At 34.7% G+C, this 20,892-nt stretch overlaps 4 protein-coding genes across 4 annotated transcripts in view; 2 read left to right on the top strand and 2 right to left on the bottom strand.

Moving 5' to 3' along the window:
- LOC105313639 (neuroblastoma-amplified sequence-like) overlaps positions 1–13,868 on the bottom strand; it is a 17,815-nt gene extending 3,947 nt beyond the window's left edge. Inside the window, exons 1-13 of the mRNA XM_019999542.1 lie at positions 13,765–13,868; positions 13,655–13,706; positions 13,318–13,360; positions 13,158–13,241; positions 13,058–13,105; positions 12,941–12,984; positions 12,417–12,492; positions 11,908–12,129; positions 11,521–11,648; positions 10,759–10,838; positions 10,663–10,713; positions 10,404–10,532; positions 10,284–10,347 (exon numbers count right to left, since the gene is read on the bottom strand). Of these exons, the coding sequence (XP_019855101.1) occupies positions 10,284–10,347; positions 10,404–10,532; positions 10,663–10,713; positions 10,759–10,838; positions 11,521–11,648; positions 11,908–12,129; positions 12,417–12,492; positions 12,941–12,984; positions 13,058–13,105; positions 13,158–13,241; positions 13,318–13,360; positions 13,655–13,706; positions 13,765–13,854 (1,111 nt within the window). The 5' untranslated portion in view covers positions 13,855–13,868. The remainder of the gene's footprint in view (positions 1–10,283; positions 10,348–10,403; positions 10,533–10,662; positions 10,714–10,758; positions 10,839–11,520; positions 11,649–11,907; positions 12,130–12,416; positions 12,493–12,940; positions 12,985–13,057; positions 13,106–13,157; positions 13,242–13,317; positions 13,361–13,654; positions 13,707–13,764) is intronic.
- A 200-nt stretch (positions 13,869–14,068) lies between these two features.
- Positions 14,069–14,769, top strand: LOC109583984 (uncharacterized). Its single transcript, XM_019999533.1, has 2 exons — positions 14,069–14,243; positions 14,291–14,769. The coding sequence occupies exons 1-2, from the start codon at positions 14,162–14,164 to the stop codon at positions 14,767–14,769; spliced, it is 561 nt and encodes a 186-aa protein (XP_019855092.1). The 5' UTR covers positions 14,069–14,161.
- A 1,421-nt stretch (positions 14,770–16,190) lies between these two features.
- On the top strand, positions 16,191–17,621 carry LOC109583988 (uncharacterized). The gene is made up of 2 exons (XM_019999544.1): positions 16,191–16,250; positions 16,496–17,621. Exons 1-2 carry the CDS (start codon positions 16,199–16,201, stop codon positions 17,287–17,289), a joined length of 846 nt encoding a protein of 281 aa, XP_019855103.1. The 5' UTR covers positions 16,191–16,198; the 3' UTR covers positions 17,290–17,621.
- Positions 17,622–18,108: 487 nt separating this feature from the next.
- LOC100635532 (neuroblastoma-amplified sequence-like) overlaps positions 18,109–20,892 on the bottom strand; it is an 18,097-nt gene continuing 15,313 nt past the window's right edge. The window contains exons 14-21 of the mRNA XM_019999543.1: positions 19,703–19,773; positions 19,570–19,642; positions 19,356–19,438; positions 19,175–19,301; positions 18,566–18,920; positions 18,400–18,495; positions 18,199–18,239; positions 18,109–18,156 (exon numbers count right to left, since the gene is read on the bottom strand). Coding sequence (XP_019855102.1) covers positions 19,209–19,301; positions 19,356–19,438; positions 19,570–19,642; positions 19,703–19,773 — 320 coding nt within the window. The 3' untranslated portion in view covers positions 18,109–18,156; positions 18,199–18,239; positions 18,400–18,495; positions 18,566–18,920; positions 19,175–19,208. The remainder of the gene's footprint in view (positions 18,157–18,198; positions 18,240–18,399; positions 18,496–18,565; positions 18,921–19,174; positions 19,302–19,355; positions 19,439–19,569; positions 19,643–19,702; positions 19,774–20,892) is intronic.

Here is a 20,892-nt window from a genome sequence, read left to right as displayed (position 1 = left end):
ACACATGCATAGACTTTATGCACATATCTGTTGCATACAAAACTAATATTATTTATATAGTTGAACACATTCTATCATTCTCTACATGTACATGATGTAGGTGAGGTAATCTGTGTGATGATGTAAATGCAAACACATAAATGTACAAAACGTGCATATGTACATCATTTGTCTTTGAATGATCTCTATTCCTCTTCCTTTCTATTTCTTTCTCCATTATTTTTCCTCCTATTTAGTATTTACATTTATACATGTACATGCACTTCTGCATTGTCCTGCATTACACCAAAACACATGATTTTATTAATTATTAAAGGGTAACTAAACCCAAAAATTTTTTCCCTGAAATAAGTTGGTAATATAGGAAGAATCATAGGAAAAACAATTAAAGAATGCCATGGTGACTTCTGTGGAACAGAAACACTCTTCTATGACACAAAAGGACTGGCTGACCCAGAGGAAGATGATGAGAAACTATTGAAGACGCTTTACGATGTGATAGCAACGTGCAACATTCAATATATAGTTTTTATTTGTCTGCCCTTAATAAGCGAAGTTGATAGATCAGTCTACAACTTGGCAAAGCTTTTGATCAGCAAATTTGGAGAGAATTACAGTATCTGGCTTAACAGTGTCATCGTGCTGACACAAGCTAATCTCTTTTCTCCTCAAAACGGTGAAGAGGAGAGCGATGATGATGACGATGATGACAGGAAGCTTGAAATAAAGAAGTAAAACTGATAAACAAGATGGAAAACTGGAGCAAAGAGTTCAAAACTTGTCTGGAGAGATTTGGGCTGCCAAAGGAAATCATATTGAATATGCTGGTGAGTGTTGCAGGGAGAAAGAATCCAAAATTACCGATCATGGATAACTGGAAAGAGATCCTTTTGGATAACTGCTTAAAGCGTCGAAAGGGGCTACAGAGCATTAGGGAGATGGAAAATGTGCAAAAAGGTCATCAGCTTATATTGGAATGATCGTTGGTGGTATAGCTTGCTGTGTAGTACCAGTGATTGGAATACAAGTTGGGGGCTTGATTGGTTGAAAAATTAGAGATAACTCATACAGAGGAGCAGTAAAAGAGGCAGAGCAAAAGAAGTTCCAGAAAAGGCACCTGTAGAATGACCTTATAATGGTTGGCTTGTGTGATATATTATTAATATTACACTATTATTACTATTGTTGTTGTTATTGTTATAAATCTATAGATAGAATTTGCTTTTAAAATCTTTAGTGCATAAAACAATGAAAGGCTAGCTGGGATCAAATTAGGTTCTAAGGTGATGTAAACTACTTTAATAAACTGGACAGTCAACTTAAATACTATCATCAATAATAATAATATATCTAGCACCACCCCTAATGTTATCTATTAATAAAATAATTAGTAGATGTTATATCAATTAATAGTTAGCTCAGTACCTACACCAGTAACAGTGAAGGTAGGCTCAATGGCAGTGAGACCAGATGAAGAAGAAATAGAACTAGAAGAACAACAAAGCAGAGAAGCAATAGCAGATCGAGAACTGAGTATTCAAGAAGATACTGTAAGCCACAGAGATATAATAGTAGACCAAGAACTAAGTATTAGTATCCAGCCTCAAAGCCCACCAGAATCATTTACAATTTTCGTAATTGGTAAGACAGGAGCTGGTAAATCGTTACTCATCAATTCATTACTGGGAGAGGAAGAGGCACTAGTGAGTGATGGTTTACATCCAGCTGGACATAAACCACTAGAGAGGCATGATGGAGTGTTCTGTGGTGTACCCACTACATTTTATGACACAAGAGGAATAGGAGATCCGAAATTCAACAAAAAGGAACTCATAAAGGAGTTTAAGAAAACCATAAAGTCAAAAGGAGATCGATACCTCATATTCATGTGTCAGGAATTTAGCTCCAGATTGGATGATGCTACTCACCAATTTTTACTAGATTTAGCCAAACAATTCAAAAAAGATTACAATGTTTGGAAAAAGAGCATCCTTGTGCTCACAAAAGCAAATTCGTACAAGTATATTCACCGACCAGCTACTATTGAAGAAAGAGAAATAGACAAGGAAGATGCCAAAAGGACAAAGATGATAGAAATGATGAAAAATTGGTGTCTAAATTTTAAAAGTTCCTTAGTAGAATATGGAGTCCCAGAGGAGATTATTTTAAGAATGAATGTCTGCTCCACATCAGCTTACGATGAAGAAATACCGATTTACGAAAGCTGGAAGGAGACACTAAAGAAGGTATGCATTGAGGCTCAACAGGATTGGGATATCAATGAAGAGAGAAGGAGACAAGAAATAGCTACCAGGAATATTGGTGCAGTTGCAGGTGGGATCTGCACTCTTATGGTTCCTGTAGTTGGCCCGTACATAGGGACAGCAGTAGGAGCCATAATTGGATTGAAATTAGGAAGAAAAAGTTTCGAAAAATCAATGAAAAAATCAGAAGCAGAGAAGTATGCCACTGAAGCAATCAATTTTGAGGAAAAAGGAAAAAGTTTCGCTTTTCTTTCAAAATTTACCAGACCTACGAGTAGCTCCTAGTAGCTGTTTATACATATTATATAGATAATAGCTAATTGTTTTCTTTAGTATAGTTGTATCCTTTCAGTAGAGATGCTTATGCTTACATTTTCTAATATATAATCATTAATAGTTTACATTAGTCGGGGTACAGCTGTTGTATACTAAGTTATACATGTATCTAGTAACTATCAGTGAATTATATTTTTCTGGTCACACACTACATACATTATAGACAGACCACACCTAAACCTAAGACTATAGTCTACTATTCAGGGTCATGGCAGAAGGAGGAGAGATAGCAACTTGCAATGAAGAGGCAATACAACAAGAAGACACAATAATGCAAGATACAATACAAGAACCAGATGAGGATCCTCTTACCATCATAATAATAGGTAGGACTGGAGTTGGTAAATCAGCACTTGTCAACTCATTACTGGGAGATACCATAGACAGGGAAGCTATAGTAACAGATGGCCTACGACCCACAGACCATGATATATTGGAGAAGCATGAGGGATTGTTCTGTGGGGAACAAGTTGTGGTATACGATACTAAAGGACTAGGAAATCCAAGGTTAGATGATGATGACCTCATGAAGCACTACTTAGCTGCTATGAGGCAGAGCAGTCGTTTGATCGTACTTATATGCCAAAAGTTAGAGGAAAGTTATGATACTAATTGTCGTTTTGCAAAGCTTTTAGCAAGACACTTTGGAGACAGTTACAACAAGTGGAAGAAATGCATCTTTGTGCTAACAAAAGCTAACCAGTACATTTTAAAAGAGAAAACCGTTGATGAAGCTGATCCTGAGACAATTAGAAAAACTAAAATAGATATCCTCAAGGAAGAATGGAAGATAGTATTTGGTAAGCGCTTACGTGAGTATGGTGTCCCTGGAAAAATCATCTCAGGACGACCTGTTTGCATTGCTGGGCTTAACGATAGTAGCTCAAATGATTGGATAAAACCATTATTTGAAAAATGTAAGTCAGTTGAAGAGGCTCAAAAATATTCCGCATCGTCTGGAAGGAAACTTCGTGGTGCAGTAACTGGAGCAGCTGTTGGTAGTGTAGTTCTGCCTGTGGTCGGTGCCCCAATTGGTTTTGGAGCAGGATGGTATGCTGGGAAGAAATCTTATATGAAAAAGATAAAGAAGAAAGAAGCCAAAAAGAAAGTTGAAAAATTGGAAAAACAAAAATAAAGCATTTTTTTAATAGACATCTCATATTAAAGTTTTATTGCATGAGTATAAATATGTTTGCCAAATTATACACACACTGTATGCAAACTCAGTAGTGCTCGTATTCAGAATTATAACTAATGCTACTCAAAAACTAATAGAGGATATGTGTGCAAAGTATATTCATTGCATACCGTAATAACTTTCAAGAAAAAGATTAATTCGTTGGACGTCAGTCTCTTAATAAACTTGACGTCCAACATGGTGGCCAATTTACTGTGTGGGTTGGATATACGGTACTAAAAAGTTATAAATATACTTAGCAAGCATATCCTCTATAAATCAGATCATATGACGTGAATAAAAAACAGCCCTTAAACATTAAAAATGGCAGCATGACCAGATGATATTGAACTATGATATAATGTTGAAGGAAATGACAACATTGAGGACTGCAGCAGCACTGATGGAGATGATGAGACATGTGCAATTGCATGTACCAAATTCGTTAAACATTTTTGTAGTTGGAAAAATAGGAGCTGGCAAATCTTCTTTGGTCAATTCAATACTAGATTTGTTTGATAAAATATTAGGAGGACAGTTTTATTACATTTACATCAAAATCATTTACCAAATACATAAAGCAATGAAATGAAAGGCTAGCTGGGATCAAATTAGGTTCTAAGCTGATGTAAACTATTGTAATAAACTGGATAGTCAACTAAAATATTATCATCAATAATAATGTTATATCTAGCACCACCCCTAATGTTATTTATTAAATAAAATAATTAGTAGTTAAGTAGCAGATGTTATATCAATTAATAGTTAGCTCAGTACCTACACCAGTAACAGTGAAGGTAGGCTCAATGGCAGTGAGACCAGATAAAGAAGAAATAGAACTAGAAGAACAAGAAAGCAGAGAAGCTATAGTAGATTGAGAACTGAGTATTCAAGAAGAAACTGTAAGCAGAGATATAGTAATAGCAGATCAAGAACTGAGTATTAGTATTCAGGAACAACAAAGCCCACCAGAATCATTCACAATTTTTGTAATTGGTAAGACAGGAGCTGGTAAATCATTACTCATCAATTCATTACTGGGAGAGGACAAGGCACTAGTGAGTGATGGTGTACATCCAACTAGACACAAACCACTAGAGAGGCATGATGGGGTATTCTGCGGTGTACCCACTACATTTTACGACATGAGAGGAGTAGGAGATCTGAAATTCAACAAAAAGGAACTCATAAAGGAGTTTAAGAAAGCCATAAAGTCAAGAGGAGATCAATACCTCATATTCATGTGTCAGGAATTTGGCTCCAGATTGGATGATGCTACTCACAAATTTTTACAAGATTTAGCCAAACAATTCAAAAAAGATTACAATTTTTGGAAAAAGAGCATCCTTGTACTCACAAAAGCAAATTTGTACGCATATTTTCATCGACCAACTACTGACAAGAAAAGGGAAATCCCTGAAAAAGATGCCAAAGGGCTACAAATGATGACACTAATGAAAGATTGGTGTATAAGTTTCAAAAGTTCTCTAATCAAACATGGAGTCACAGAGGAGATTATTTTAAGAATGAATGTCTGCTCCACATCAGCTTACGATGAAGAAATACCAATTTACAGAAGCTGGAAGGAGGAATTAATGAAAGTATGCATTGAGGCTCAACAAGATCGGGATATCAACGAAGAAAAGAGGAGGCGCAAAATAGCTAGCAGGAATATTGGTGCAGTTGCAGGTGGGATTTGCACTCTTATGGTTCCTGTAGTTGGCCCATGCATAGGAACAACAGTAGGAGCCATAATTGGATTGAAATTAGGAAGAAAAAGCTTTGAGAGATCAATGAAAAAATCAGAAGTAGAGAAGTATAAGAAAGACACGGTCGATTTTGAGAAAAGAAAAGATTTTGACTTTCTTTCAAGACACCATTAATTCTGCATAACTATTATGTCAATCTTATTATGTAGGTTATCAAAACAATTGCTTTGTTCATTGTTCATTTATTGTTCTTTCCTAAAGGCCTTCATACACGAGGCAACTTGTTGCTAGCAACCAAGCAACATGTTGCCAAAAATAGAACATCTTTCTATTTCTGGCAACATGTTGCTTACAAGATCAAAGTAACCACAAATGTTGCCAGCAACATGTTGCCTAGTGTATGGAGGCCTTTAGTAATACAATCAATAGTAATTTACATCTACAACTATTAGAGTAATTATCTACATATATTTGTAGTAACAGTGAATCCTTAAAGTGATTCCCCAGATATCAAAACATGTTTGTCACACACACACTGAGACCACAGTCACCACACCTAAACAAGAGTCCTATATTCAGGGTCGTGGCAGAAGGAGAAGACATAAAAACTTGCAATGAAGAAGTAATGCAACAAGAAGACACAATAATGCAAGATACAAAACAACAACCAAAAAAGGATCCTCTTACTATCATAGTGATAGGTAGGACTGGAGTTGGTAAATCAGCACTTATTAATTCATTACTGGTAGATACTATAGACAGGGAAGCAATAGTCACAGATGGTCTACGACCCACTGACCATGATATATTGGAGAAGCATGAGGGATTGTTCTGTGGAGAAAAACTGCACGAGTTGTGATATATGACACTAAAGGACTAGGAAATCCAGAGTTATATGATGATGACCTCATGAAGCATTAGCTGCATTACCTAGCTGCTATAAAGAAGCAGAGCAGTCGTTTGATCGTACTTATACGCCAAAAGTTAAAGTGATTGGCATACAAGTTGGTATGACTGTTGGGGGGTTTGATTGGTTAGAAAATTGGAGACAGTTTATACAAGCTAGGGAGCAGTGAAAGAGGCAGAGGAAAAGAAGTTTGAGAAGAGGTACCTATAAAATGACCTCTACTATAGTATAAAATTAATGCCCTATAACTGAATTACATAATTAATGTTGCTATTTTTGTTTTTATTGTTTCTAAACTGTAAACCATAAGATAATTATATTTAGCTATGGCCACTTATATTTAGCTATGGCCACAGCAGGCTAAGGGAAATAGTAAGCTATTTGTCAATGCTAATAATTTGTGCAGCATATAAGTATAGGTGTGAGAATGGATGGCATATCGAACTAGACATTAAATGTGCTTGAATTGGTTGTTAGTCAATTTAGAAAAATTAAATTTATTATGACTAATTTTAAACAAAATAATTGTATAAGTGAATTAAGGTAAATTATAATGCTAAGCCAGCGTACTGTCAATTTTTAATCAAAAGTGTGGGTAATTTGACCTTCTTTTCAACCAAATTCTATTCCAGTATCAATGTAATGTTAGGCCTAATGTGCTATTGCAATTCCACCTTTAGTGCAAAAAGATTAATATTTCTAAAACTTTTTCATTTCGGAAGCATATTTGGACCAAGGTTTATTACTTATTACCAAGACTTCTAAGGTTAACGCTCCTAATAAGAGCCTTGAAAATTACATGTATGCTGCATTATGAAAATAGCCTGCATTATTCTCCTAAACAATAAATTATTGTGTAAATGTAAATTTATGTCATGTAGCAAACAAAAACTATATCATGGACTAGTTTTCATCTTCCTGGTTTCTTTTGTCTTCTTCTTTTTGATACAATTTCGCAATTTCTTCGATTTTCTTGTTTTTTTCTTTTTTTTTAATTTTTTTCATATAAGATTTCTTCCCAACATACCATCCTGCTCCAAAACCAATTGGGACACCAGCCAGTGGTAGGACTATACCACCAACAGTTGCTCCTATTACTGCACCACGAAGTTTCCTTCCAGATGATGCGGAATATTTTTGAGCCTCGTCAACTGACTTGCATTTTCCAAAGAGTGGTTTGATCCAATCTTCTAAGTCACTGCCATTAAGCCCAGCAAAGCAAACTGGTCGTTCTGAGATGATTTTTCCAGGGATGCCATACTCGCACAAGCACTGACGAAATACTATTTTCCATTCTTCACTGTAGACTCTTAGTTTAGTTTTTGTAATAGTCCCATGGTCAACTTCGTCACTAGTTTCCTTATTCTTGTACTGGTTAGCTTTTGTCAGCACAAAGATGCATTTTTTCCATGTGTTGTAACTGTCTCCAAAGTGTCTTGCTAGAAGCTTTGCAAAACGGCGATTAGTATCATAACTTTCCCCTAACTTTTGGCATATAAGTACAATCAAACGATTGCCCTGTGTTTTTATAGCAGCTAGGTAATGCTTCATGAGGTCATCATCATCTAACCTTGGATTTCCTAATCCTTTAGTATCGTATACCACAACTTGTTCCCCACAAAACGATCCCTCATGCTTCTCCAATATATCATGGTCAGTGGGTTGTAGACCATCTGTAACTATAGCTTCTCTGTCTATGGTGTCTCCCAGTAGTGAGTTGACAAGTGCTGATTTACCAACTCCTGTCCTACCTATCACTATGATAGTAAGAGGATCTTCTGCTTTTGGTTGATCTGTTTCTTGCAGATTCTCCTCACCACCTTCAGCCATACTACTAAGTTTGAGTAAACTGAAGTCTAAACTAAAAACTGGTTTTCATAAAGCCCCTACAACAGCCTTACAACGGCAACAATTGTGGAGTTACCGAGTTAGAGCCAAAGCCTTTCTCTATAACAGTTGTATGCAGGCTAACCACAGAATCCTTGCAAAAGCCACAACTATAACTAGTGGTTAGATAGGCCCTGGCCCTGAGACTAGGCAGGGCCTGACAGCAATCTAACAGCATACTGAGCACAGTCACAACATATACTCAGATACTAGTGATCTATAATGGCAGAAAAACCGGACGAAGATGTAGAAACTGAAACCAGCACAATTGCAGATGAAGAACTCATGGAACTTCCTGTACCAGGGACATTGACAATTTTTGTAATTGGTAAGACAGGAGCTGGTAAATCACAACTCATCAATTCATTACTGGGAGAAGAAAAGGCACTAGTGAGTCATGGTTTACAACCAACTAATCATGAACCACTAGAAGAGTACAAAGGAATGTTCTACGGTGTACCTACTACTATTTACGACACTAGAGGAATAGGAGATCCAAACTCTGACGATAGTAAATTAATTAAGGAGTTTAAGAAAGGCATGAAATCAAAAGGAGATAGATATCTCATATTCATTTGTCAGGAATTTGCCCGGAGATTGGATAATGATGTTCACAAATTTTTGAAAGATTTGGCCAAAAATTGTAAAAGAAATTACAATGTTTGGAAAAAGAGCATCCTTGTACTGACAAAAGCAAATTCATTTAAGCCACCCATACACAAATTAGCTTCTGACGGACAAAAGGAAATGCCTGATAATGATGTCAAAGGGGTAAAGATGAAGATGATAATGGAGGATTGGTGTATAAATGTCAAAAGTACCCTAACAAAGTATGGAGTTCCTGAGGAGATTATTTTAGGAATGAATGTTTGCTGCACATCTTGGTATGATGAAGAAATACCAATTTACAGAAGCTGGAAGGAGACACTAATGAAGGTATGCATTGAGGCTCAACAAGACTGGGATATCAACGAAGAGAGAAGGAGGCGCCAAGTAGCTGCCAGAAATATTGGTGCAGTTGCAGGTGGATTGGTCTCTATAATTGTACCTGTAATTGGCCCATACATCGGAACAACATTAGGAGCAATAATTGGAGCAAAATTAGGAAGAGGAAGCTTTGAAAAATCAATGAAAAAATCAGAAACAGAGAAGTATGACACTGAAGCAATCAATTTTAAAAAAAAAGAAAGAAAATTTTTCTTTCTTTCAAAGTATTCAAAACATAATGACTAACTGTATTGTCCAGCTGTTTCTTTTCTAAATATTATTTCAGTAGAAAGACTTTTTATATGTGTAGCTCCTGTTCCTTTTCTTAATTTTTTAGTATTTTTACATTATTTAGCCTCCCCAGGCTTTGCATAAATTAAAGTCAGTACTAGATAGGGAAGCGCACATTAAGGACAATTCACAAGTGCTATATGTCTTGCATATAATAATGTCGATAGGGACTTTGGTTGTAATAGGAGCAGTGTGGATCAGCCTTTGCGCTGCCATAAAAATAATTATTCTATACATGCAAGTAGGTATTTTGTTTATAGTGTAGATGAATACACTCCAAGATGAAGCACGTCACAAATGCATGTAAATATCTCATATGCACAACTCTAACTTTAATATTCAATTTTGTAGAAAACATATTATGCCAACTTGTGTAGAGCCACAACTACTATACTAAATTAATTATACTACCCACAATGATAGATAAGATAAGGGGTATGGAGCAATAGCATCAACACAAGCCATATGACACAAACACAGCCTACATCAGTAATCAACGATGAAAAAGATAAGAATTGAATAAGTTCTCATCCTTTCTATTTCTTAACTACATGTATTTAACCTGCATTACACCAAAACATTATAAATGAATTAAGTACAATTATTAGTATGCATATGCTGCCCCCAGATATCAATTTTGCCCCTCTCACTAGAACTTTGAACCCTGAATGCAGAAATTTAAAACTCTTGCAGGCTCCAAAATGAAATAATTGAAGTACACTCACTTTTACTAGCTTTAGTCTCAAATCCAAATGATGTAGACATGACGTGGCTCTCATTAGACCCTGGCTATGATAGACATTCATTAATAATGAACTTAGTACACATTAATACATGTAGCTTACCAGTTCTTCAGGAAGCCATTTTGACTTGAGCCTACAAGATGGAAGGTCCCAGAGACAAATAGATCCCGACAGACTAAGAGTTGCCAGTAATGATCCACTAGGACTCAGTGATACACTGTACACCCAATCCTATAGAAGTACATGTACATGTAAATAGGATTGAGAAAAAAGAAGTGAATAGTATAATCTTACAAGCAAATCAATCAAAATTAAAGTGCATGTGGACAATAATATTATAACAAGTTTATATAATTTTTACATCATTAAAAACTTTCTTGTTCACCAATGATTGAAAGGCACCTCTTTTTGACTACAACAAAAATTAATAAAATATAATTTAAATTATTTTAAATACTTTTTCAATTTGATTATCAGCAGCTGGTATCCAGTAAGGAGAATCATTAACTAACCTCCAACAACTAACCAATGGAGACTCTATAAAGAGAGAAAGTGGAAGTACCGTATAGCGGGAAATTTTGGAGGGAATTAAATTTGGCGAATTTGGTGTTTTGATAGCCATTCGCCAAAATAAAATCCGCCATTTTGAGCTTTTATACGCATGCTCAATGCACGTGGCCACTAATTCGCCAAATTAAAATCCGCCAATAACCAAAATTTAGCAATTCGCCAAATTTTACTCCCTCCAAAATTTCCTGCTATACGGTAACTAAAAATTTTAAAAAGTGGTAGCATTAATTGCTAAATTTGCAATTGGACCAAAATCCCAGCGGTCAATTATGTCACCTTAATAATTACAATTATTGGCAGATAAAAAAGTTAAACTGAATTGTAGAATTATGTACTAGTAATTAAAAGTACCGCATTTGCTCGATTAAACACCCGGGCATTTATTTCTTAACAGGAAAAAAATCAGGTAAAAAAAACAAAAAAGCCTATAGTGAATTTGAACTCGCGACCTTCTAGCATTCCAAACTATACTCCAACCCAAACTGTACTCCAACAGTTAGGCTATCTGGCACAATCTAAATCCTATGGCACATACACTGGCTAAAATATGCGTATTTATAGTTAGAAAATATTTGTCATGAGCGTTTATTTAAGCAGGGCACTTATTCGAGCAAATATGGTACATGTAAATATCAATTTTTACCAATACCTTTAGCATCACTCCATCCAGCTATTACAATCACATTAGAGTCCGATAAATATTGTATGCCGCCAGCACCATATGGGAAATAATCCAATAGACTAACACTGTGCAATAATATATACCTCTTATTCTGCCTATAGTATAATAGCAAAGATATATCATAACAGATGCTGTACATATTAATTTAGTGGTGATTTTGCTATAAATTTTTTATTTGGTAATTTTTGTACATGTGTATGCATTACAAGCATGTACATGCACATATACATGTAAAAGTACATCAATTAATCGTAGTTTAATATTGGGGGATTTTGATCACACATTGTCAATCACCACAATAAAAATCTGTCACTACATTAACTATCATGCAAGTATCTTATCTCATTCACTTACTTCAAACAGTATGTGGTAATCTGTGCTTCATAACTCATCACTATCAGTAATGTTGAATCAGCTGAAGTATTACTGCTAGCAAAACACATCCCAGATAGAGCAGTCATTAGAAATGGAGTGGGTCTCTCTGATCCACTACCACTTAATGCTACACCTCCTCCAGTCCCTGAAAGCTGATACAATACCTCACCATTATAGCTATAAACTGTAATATGACCTTGACTAATGATAGAGAGAGAGAGGGAGAAAAAGAAACATACAGTATATGCTGGCTTATTTTGGTGGTAAAATATTTTCACAAATTTCAAGTTTTTGCATTGTCTCCATTGCTTTGCAAGCTATTCGCAAAATTTATTCTGCAAAATTTTAGAAGTGCAGAATTCACAAAAAAATTGACTGCAAAAATAAACTGGCATATGGTAAGCAAGTACATGTGCAAAGGGAGAGACTTTGAAAATAGAATAAGGTATACATGCATACATGTACATGTGCACCTACATGAACATTACCTGTTGGCATAAGCTAGTGATGTGCCCTGTGGTGACCACACACTATATCTCCACTGTGGATATGGGTCTGATGACACTATAAAAATTAAAGATTAACTAATGTGTCCCTCATGCTTTAAAATTTGGTCAAAAACCCTGTACTATAGTACAGCCAATTCTTTCAAAAATGACTAGTAAAGAATTTTCCATTTTTATAATTTTTCCTGATACACATACATGTTCTTATGTTGCGTAGAAAGTTTGAGCTAATTCTGATCAAATTTAATTTTTTTTCGAATTTTTAAAGTTGCTCAAAAATCGGGCCAAAGTCCCTGTACTATAGCACAGGGTTGTTGGCCAAATTTTGTCAAAAATGAAAAGTAGAGAATTCTCCATTTTTATAATTTTTCCTGATGCATATACATGTTCTTATATAGTGTAGCAAGTTTCAGCTGATTTCCATCAAATTTAGATTTTTTATTGAATTTTTAAAAATTGACATATAGATACTGTGAGGGCATTTTGTCACAATAATACACAATTACCTTTTATTGAAGCACGTGCTGTAGTAAAATCATCTAATATTGATCTAAAATAAAGTAAATAAAATTATTATACTAATATAATCAGTAATCATCATGTATACATGTACATGAACATACCTTATCTCAATGACTGATTCCTGTACCACTGCTAACTGACGTCCATCACTAAAAACCAAAAAACATGAAGAACACTTATACATGTAGTACATGTACACACCTGCTAAGTACGAGTTGCCATGACAACCGACTGTTCAAGAGGTCAGATAAGACTGAAGGTGGCTGTGATGATAATCCTAACAACCTATAAAAGAATATACTGAGGTATACTGAGTTATACTAGAGTATACTGAATTATAACAACTCCTGATTATTCGTACCTTGTTGGGCTTTTCAGAACAGCTAAAGCAAACCAACTACAAGCTAAGGAGAAATCATAAAAAATTAACATAATACATACAAAAATTTATAGGAATTATGGAGGGAATTAAATTTGGTGAATTGGCATTTTGATAGCCATTAGCCAAATTAAAATCCACCAATCACTCAAAATTTAGCAATTTATCAAATTTTACTCCCTCAAAAGTTTCCAGCTATACGGTACTAACATTATTCATAAATACACTGGGACATTCTGCAATTTTTGTGGCTTAATCAAAAGCTATTATTATATTTTTCTTTCCCTCTACCTTTGTATAGCACTGTATGTATGCTTACCATTGAGAGCAGCAGTGAGTATCTTGTAGAGTGACTGGTGATCATTTTCATTCTACAATACATAAATTATGGATATAGAAGAAAGCATCAGTTACTAAAAGTATATTTACTAATATAAGGAGTGTTTCTGGCCACTCGTAAGGTATGTCCAGGTCGTATAGAATTCTTTTCTCTTCTTTCTTTGAAGAATCTTCCGCCATTTTATCTGATTAGAATTATTAATTAAACCTAAATACTAGACCACGCATTTAATTATTATTATTATTGATTACAACTAAACAAGTGTAGTATGATCATAGATGTGTGGTCCTTCTGGTGTGGCCCGTCTAAATCTAACAAAGAAACCACAGATGAAACCAGGCTTGAAGGAATCAGTTTTAATGCTGATTAATGTTGCATTACTATTTGTGGGGCCTATTATCATATTTATAACTGTCTTACTATACTCAGTCTTAAAACTGATGTTGGGTGCTCTCACTGATTAAATTTTATGTACTGACTGAGACTATGGAATTAGCAGGAACAGCTAGATCTAAACCCGCTGCAGAAATTATAATTTTCTTTTTATTCATTGCAATACAATTCAATAGTAAGTTTGTGCAGTTTTGCATGCATCAGCACTTTATTTTGCTATAGATGTATCTGCAGCCACTGCTCCTAGCAACCTCTCTTCTTATGGAAGCGACTTTTATTTGGCATTTCCAGGAAATATCTATGCTTATGGAGAAAGAAGGCTTAACCTAACAGTGCACACACTCGTGAATGCATCAGTCCATTACAGCATTGAGTCTCTTGATCAAGGCTTTAGCTACTCTGGTACAACCACTGCAGGAAATCCTGATGTAGTTGTTATACCATTGACTTATGAGGTCTTGTTTTCTAACTATTCATACCGAAAGTTGGGCCTGCATATTACATCACCTGAGACTGACCCTGTATCTGTTGTTGCATGGAATGATAATTATGTTTATGGCTACCTTTCATTTCTTGGGCTTCCGTGTCACATTCAACCAACAAACCAGTATGTATATTATGCAGTTTCATCTCATGGTATTAGGGAATTATATGGTTATATCGTTCTTGTTGGATGCATGAATAATACCAATGTCATGTAATACCAACTCAATATGCTAACATTACAATGTCAGCTAACCCACAATCACCATACAGTACAAATAAGACATATCAAGCGGGAGAAAACAACACATTTGTCATGCATGCAGGAGAAACTATAAAAATAATTCAAGCTTTTGCTGATATTTCTGGTACTAAAATAATTTCTGATGCTCCATTAACAGTTATTAGTGGACATACTGCTGCTGAGATTCCATTTGGAATAGATGATTCTGACCCTATAACAACACAAGTCCCTCCTACTATCACTTGGGGTAAAGATTTCCTTCTGTCTCCTTATCACAATAGGAATACTATAAGTCAGTTTTACAAGATTATTGCCCATAGGGATGGAACTAATATTCAAAGGAAATGTGGAACTGGTCCTACAGTTAATGCCACTCTCTCCTCTGGCCAAGTCTATCAGTTCAATACCTCTAACACTTTTTACTGCAGTCTTGTAGCTAGCAGACCAATATATGTGGCACATATTGGAGCAAGTAGATACTTTAATGGATTCACTTATGGTGACTCAACCCTTAACACAGTTCCTCCAATAAACCAGTACTTACACTCAATAGGATGCACATCATTGTTTACAGTCACAGTAATGAGTAGTGTGAGCCTGCTTGTACCAAATGATCAATTCTTTACTAACACCCTGACAATTAATAGTATCTTTTACCAAGTTGATTCATGGAACTCCACTATTTACTTTCCTAATGAAACAATTGCTGGTTATGGCCTTTATACTTCAATTTCTGGTACTCGTATATTCACCCACCCAAATAGTTCAGGTGGGCTATTTCTTTCAGTATATGGATGGTATGGAAACCGTGCATATGCTTTCTCATGCGGTATTGGTCTCAATCCAATTAATGAACTATCAGAAGTCAGTTTTGCTCAGGAGCTGTTTTTTGCTAGAGAAGGAGAAAACTACCTTGTTATTTCTTTGAACAGAAGTGTGAATGTTGAGGAAGAAGTGTCAGTGAGAGTGAGTGTCACTCCTCAACAAGTGGACTACACATCAGAAAGTAAATAATGCATGTAATTCCAATGCTATTCATGCATGCAATTATCATTATTTGTACACAATGTAGATGGAGATATTCATTTGTTGACAAATGAGGTGGTCACATTTAGATATGGAGAGACGCTACATAATGTAACAATTGCTATTATTGATGACCTCTATGCTGAACCTACTGAGTATTTCAGTGTGGCACTAGAGGCTGTTGGACAAGATGCTCAGTATTGTCTTTTCAATTGCAGACTGTACAATTGAAGTATATGACAATGATTGTAAGTATGACATAATAACTTTCTGTTTCAGTATTTTTTGACACAGATATACAGATTGGTTTTAGCAACTCATCACTGATTATTGATAGTACAGAAATGACTCTTGCCGTGTCTAACTATCATGGAATAATGCAATCAGGAGAAATATCAACTGTTCAGTTGCAAGTTGAGAGTTTTTCAGGTATAATAAACATTCTATTATGCCCACATATTGCTTGATTTTAGCATGATTTCAGGTTTATCAAGCCAAAGTTAATAAGTAATTAGTGGGAGGTTCACAAGTGAATTTGAATGGCAAATTGCCGATTTGCCATATATTTTAGTTTGTATGGGCGTATGAGTAATTAATATCCCAGATGTATAGCCCATTTTACTTAATCTTATTCAGTTATTCTTAATCCTTTATTATTTTGTCATTTATAATAGGTGAAGCTTTAAATGTCACTCGCTTTGATTTCTATAATTACAGTGAAAGCTACAGTGCAACCCTTAATCTCTCTCGCTTTCCTTTCTCTGATAATATACTGATAGGGAGACTTGCTATTCGTATATCAAACATTAATGTAACAATAGAACCATCTATTATAACAGTTAGCTATAATCCTCAAAGTTCTTATGCTGCAACAACAACACCTGTCATTGGCATGGCTTCCAGTGAAACTGTTTACATAACATCCACTCCTACAATTCCTTCACAAAGTTGCACACCAACAGTTTATACAAGCACACTAACAAAATCTGTTACTGGTTCTTGTAGCTGCACGGCAATTACGAACACAAGCCCTTCATTAATTTTTTCTAAAGTAACAGTAACAGTTGAGAACAGTGCATCGTGTTCCTCTGTAGTGCCAACAACACAACCAAACCAGTCCTCGTTGAACTCAAGTGTAGTTGTTGGAGGCGTAATGGGCTACGTCATATTTTTAATTCTCGGCGTCGTTGGTACCGTAGGTGGGTTTTTCTGGGGGAAAAGCACAAGACAGACAATAGCTTCAAATAATGGACCAGTTATTATCAGTAATTATAAAAGTCATGGAAATGCAATTGAGCCCAAGAGCAAAAATCAAACCCTTCCTCTACCTATGCTTCCACGACCACAAGGATGTCAAATTAATGATAATGGTGAAGCGATTAATGATGAGATTTACACGGAAATGGATAATTTCCAGGAAGAAAAAAAATATGAAAACCCTGAAGAAATTACAGATACGTACATTTAAACAGAACTATTTTTGCTGGGTGAGATAACAATTCCAAGTTTAGTTCAGGAATAGAATAGTAGTAGTCTAGAATTTAGTTGCATGTAGCTTTAGATTTTGAACACATAATTTTATGCTAGTATGATTTTTAATGACATTTCACTGCCATGTCTTTTTAATACTAAACGGCTACATATTATACCACTGTAGTGTTGTAGATCTTTATATTTCTTTTCACAATAATTTTCTTTTTGTAAAGTGGCTTTAAATGGTAGCTTTGAAATTATAATTGATTATTAGGACAGTCAATTGATTACCGTATTAAGACAGTCTGATTCACTGGACATGACATGCTAGAGAAATGAAAGAAATGAGAGAAGTTAACATACCATACAGAAGAAAATTTTGGAGGGACTAAATTTTGGCGAATTGCTAAATTTTGGTGATTGGTGAATTTTAATTTGGCGAATTTGTGGCCATGTGCCATTGAGCATGTGCATAATGGCTCAATGGTGGATTTTTATTTTGGCAAATGGCTATCAAAACGCCAAATTCGCCAAATTTAACTACCTCTAAAATTTCCTTCTATACAATATTAACAGGCAGACATGTTTAAGTGGTGTGTGCATGTGTGTGCGTGCATGCTTTCATTGATGGTGGATTTCAAACCAGAGGCAGATGAAGGAAAGGATGATGACCTTTGATAGCTGGGAACTTTCTTCTAAAAGAATAATCATAGCAACAGTAATTAATACTGAAAATGTATTTTTAAAAGCATAAGAAGTATATGACTGTGTGTATGCCAATAGTTTTGCAAAAATAAATACTATTTTTCCTTACTTCTAATAAAATGGTTAGCTCTTCTCCTCTTTGAAGAAATACTTGTACCTACAAAAGATTGAAATGGGAAATTGAAGAATGCTGTTGTACTTCTGAGGCTATTAATTTCTTCTTTTCAGGACTATCAGCCTCTAATAGGAAACAAGGTAAAGAAATTATACATTTACATGTACACAAGATGAATGCAATAAAATAAAAATTAAATAAAATGCAAAATAAAGAAATAAATAATTAAGCATTTTCTATGTTGTTACTTTCTATCAATGCTAAAAGTATCTTTATAAATCTCACATGCAGAATGATATGAATGTCTATCCTCCAACTGATCAGCTTCCTCAATTAGAGAATGAACATCTTTTAACTGGGAAAACTCAGCTTGCATCTCTTCTAAATAATACAAAAAACGGATTCCATAAAGATTTATTAAATTGAATATTCACACTTCTAAATGACTAACCTAGTATTCTCTTCCTATTCTCTCCTGCAGTATCTCTCAGTGAGGGTTTTTGTGTTCTAACTAGTGACTTTAAATACTCAGCTCTAGCAATATACTGCTCTATCTAATTATAAGTTAGCAAATAAAAGAATATCAAACTAGAGTCACACCATGTCTTTTAAACTTTCCTTAGTACGATAATCTTCTTCATCTACACAAAAGGGGCAGTGCAAATGAAAATCAATTATTGGTATTTTTATTAAAATCTAGAGCAGATATGAAATAGTCCAATGCTTGGCAGCTAGTAATAATTAACTGCAGAACTGTACTTTCCATCACTGTCTTTAACCACAGCTTGCTTTACAAGCTGAGCTCTCTATAAAAATAAAATAAAAAATTATGTGCTGCATAACTAGTATAAAGATTAATTCATGCTTGAAATTTAACTTAAGGTAAGGCCTTAAGTCAAGACAGGAAGTGCTGTATAAACCAATGGCCAGAGTTAACTTAGCATAAGGATAAATATTACTCCTTTCCTTATGTTAAGTTAACTCTGGCCATTGGTTTATACAGCACTTCCTGTCTTAAGGCTAGCTTAACTTAAGTTTCAAGTCCTCATAATTCACTTACAGCTTTACTGAGGCACTCTGGCCCTAGCATATGCTCAAGGACAGGGATCTCTCTGACAGGGATCTCTCTCCAAGAGTCCTTGGAATACCTCCTTACACTTTGAGGAAGTTTCTGGGACAGAAGGGATCTAATAAATCAAGTTTAGCCATGTGTATCATTTTAAAGGGGTTTAATATTTTACCACAATAGGAGTGTCGTTGAGAACTCTTAAATGAAGCTCTTCTATTGTGCTTGAATGATAAGGAGCAAATCCATACAAAATTTCTAAATAAAGCAAAGATGATTGTATTAGCTAAAACCTAGTCCATTGCTATATTCACATGTATGAACAGTGAGAATATAAACTAGGCATTTTATTTTTATTTTGGATGTAAAAATTTAATTAAAAATTTTACCAAATAGAATGACTCCTATAGACCAGAGGTCAACTTTTGCATCATAAGTTTTACCAAGCATAACTTCTGGAGCCTGTGAAGTGATGAATGTACAAAATAATGATCATTTGTATTTTATGGTAACTGACTTTACCATGTATAATGGTGATCCTCTGAATGAAGCACCGTGATCATTGTCTTTTAATAATTGAGCCATCCCAAAATCTAGTACATAAAGTGATTCATTCACACATGTACAATTTTAAAGATGCTTCAAAAAATCGGCTTGAGTGTCTGTACTATAGTACAGGGTCGTTGGTCATATTTCATCAAAAATGAAAAGGTGAGAGTTCTCCATTTTTATTACATTTTCTGATGCATATACATGTACTTATGTTGCATAGAAAGTTTGAGCTGATTCTGATTAAATATGGATTTTTTATGAATTTTTAAATTCACTCAAAAATCGGGCCAAAGTCCCTATACTATAATAGTACAGGGTCATTGGCCAAATTTCGTCAAAAATGACAAAGTGAGAATTCTCCATTTTTATTACATTTTCTGATGCATATACATGTACTTATGTTGCGTAGAAAGTTTGAGCTAATTCCGATCAAATATGGATTTCTTATGAATTTTTAAAGTTACTCAAAAATCGGGTGAAAGTCCCTGAACTATAATAGTACAGGGTCATTGGCCAAATTTCATCAAAAATGAAAAAGTGAGAATTCTTCATTTTTATTACATTTTCTGATGCATATACATGTACTTACACTGTGTATCAAGTTTGAACTAATTCCGATCAAATATGGATTTTTTATGAATTTTAGAAGTTGCTCAAAAATCGGGTAAAAGCCTCTGTACTATAGTATAGGTTTAGCCAAATTTTGGGAAAAATGACTATGAGAGAATTCTCCATTTTCATAATTTTTCCTGATGCATATCCATGTTCTTAGGCTGTGCAGCTGATTCCGATCAAAATTAATTTTTTCACAAATTTCTAAAGTTGTTTCCAAAAAACATATACAGTAAATATGTACATTTTAATATAAAAATACCAGACATGGGGTAATAGTAATAGATAATAGTAATAGTAATAGTAAAGATTACATGTTTTAAAGTAATTGTAATAGTAATAGTAATGGAGGAATCAAAAAACCAAGTAATAGTAATTGTAATAGTAGGAGACTGTTAAAGGGAAACAGACATCCAAATTAAGTTTTTTATTTTATGGTCTTAATATGATTGCCTGACCATTTTAATAATGTGTTCCAACTTCCATAGTCTAAAAAATTTTATTCACTGAGATATGAGCCTTCAAAAATGCCCTTTTTTGCTTCTTGC

The sequence above is a fragment of the Amphimedon queenslandica genome, unplaced genomic scaffold, assembly GCF_000090795.2.
Source record: "Amphimedon queenslandica unplaced genomic scaffold, v1.1 AMPQUscaffold_13258, whole genome shotgun sequence".
Lineage (NCBI taxonomy): Eukaryota > Metazoa > Porifera > Demospongiae > Haplosclerida > Niphatidae > Amphimedon > Amphimedon queenslandica.
The sequence above is the reverse complement of the archived record's forward strand: the minus strand, read 5'-3'. Positions and strand labels throughout refer to the sequence as shown.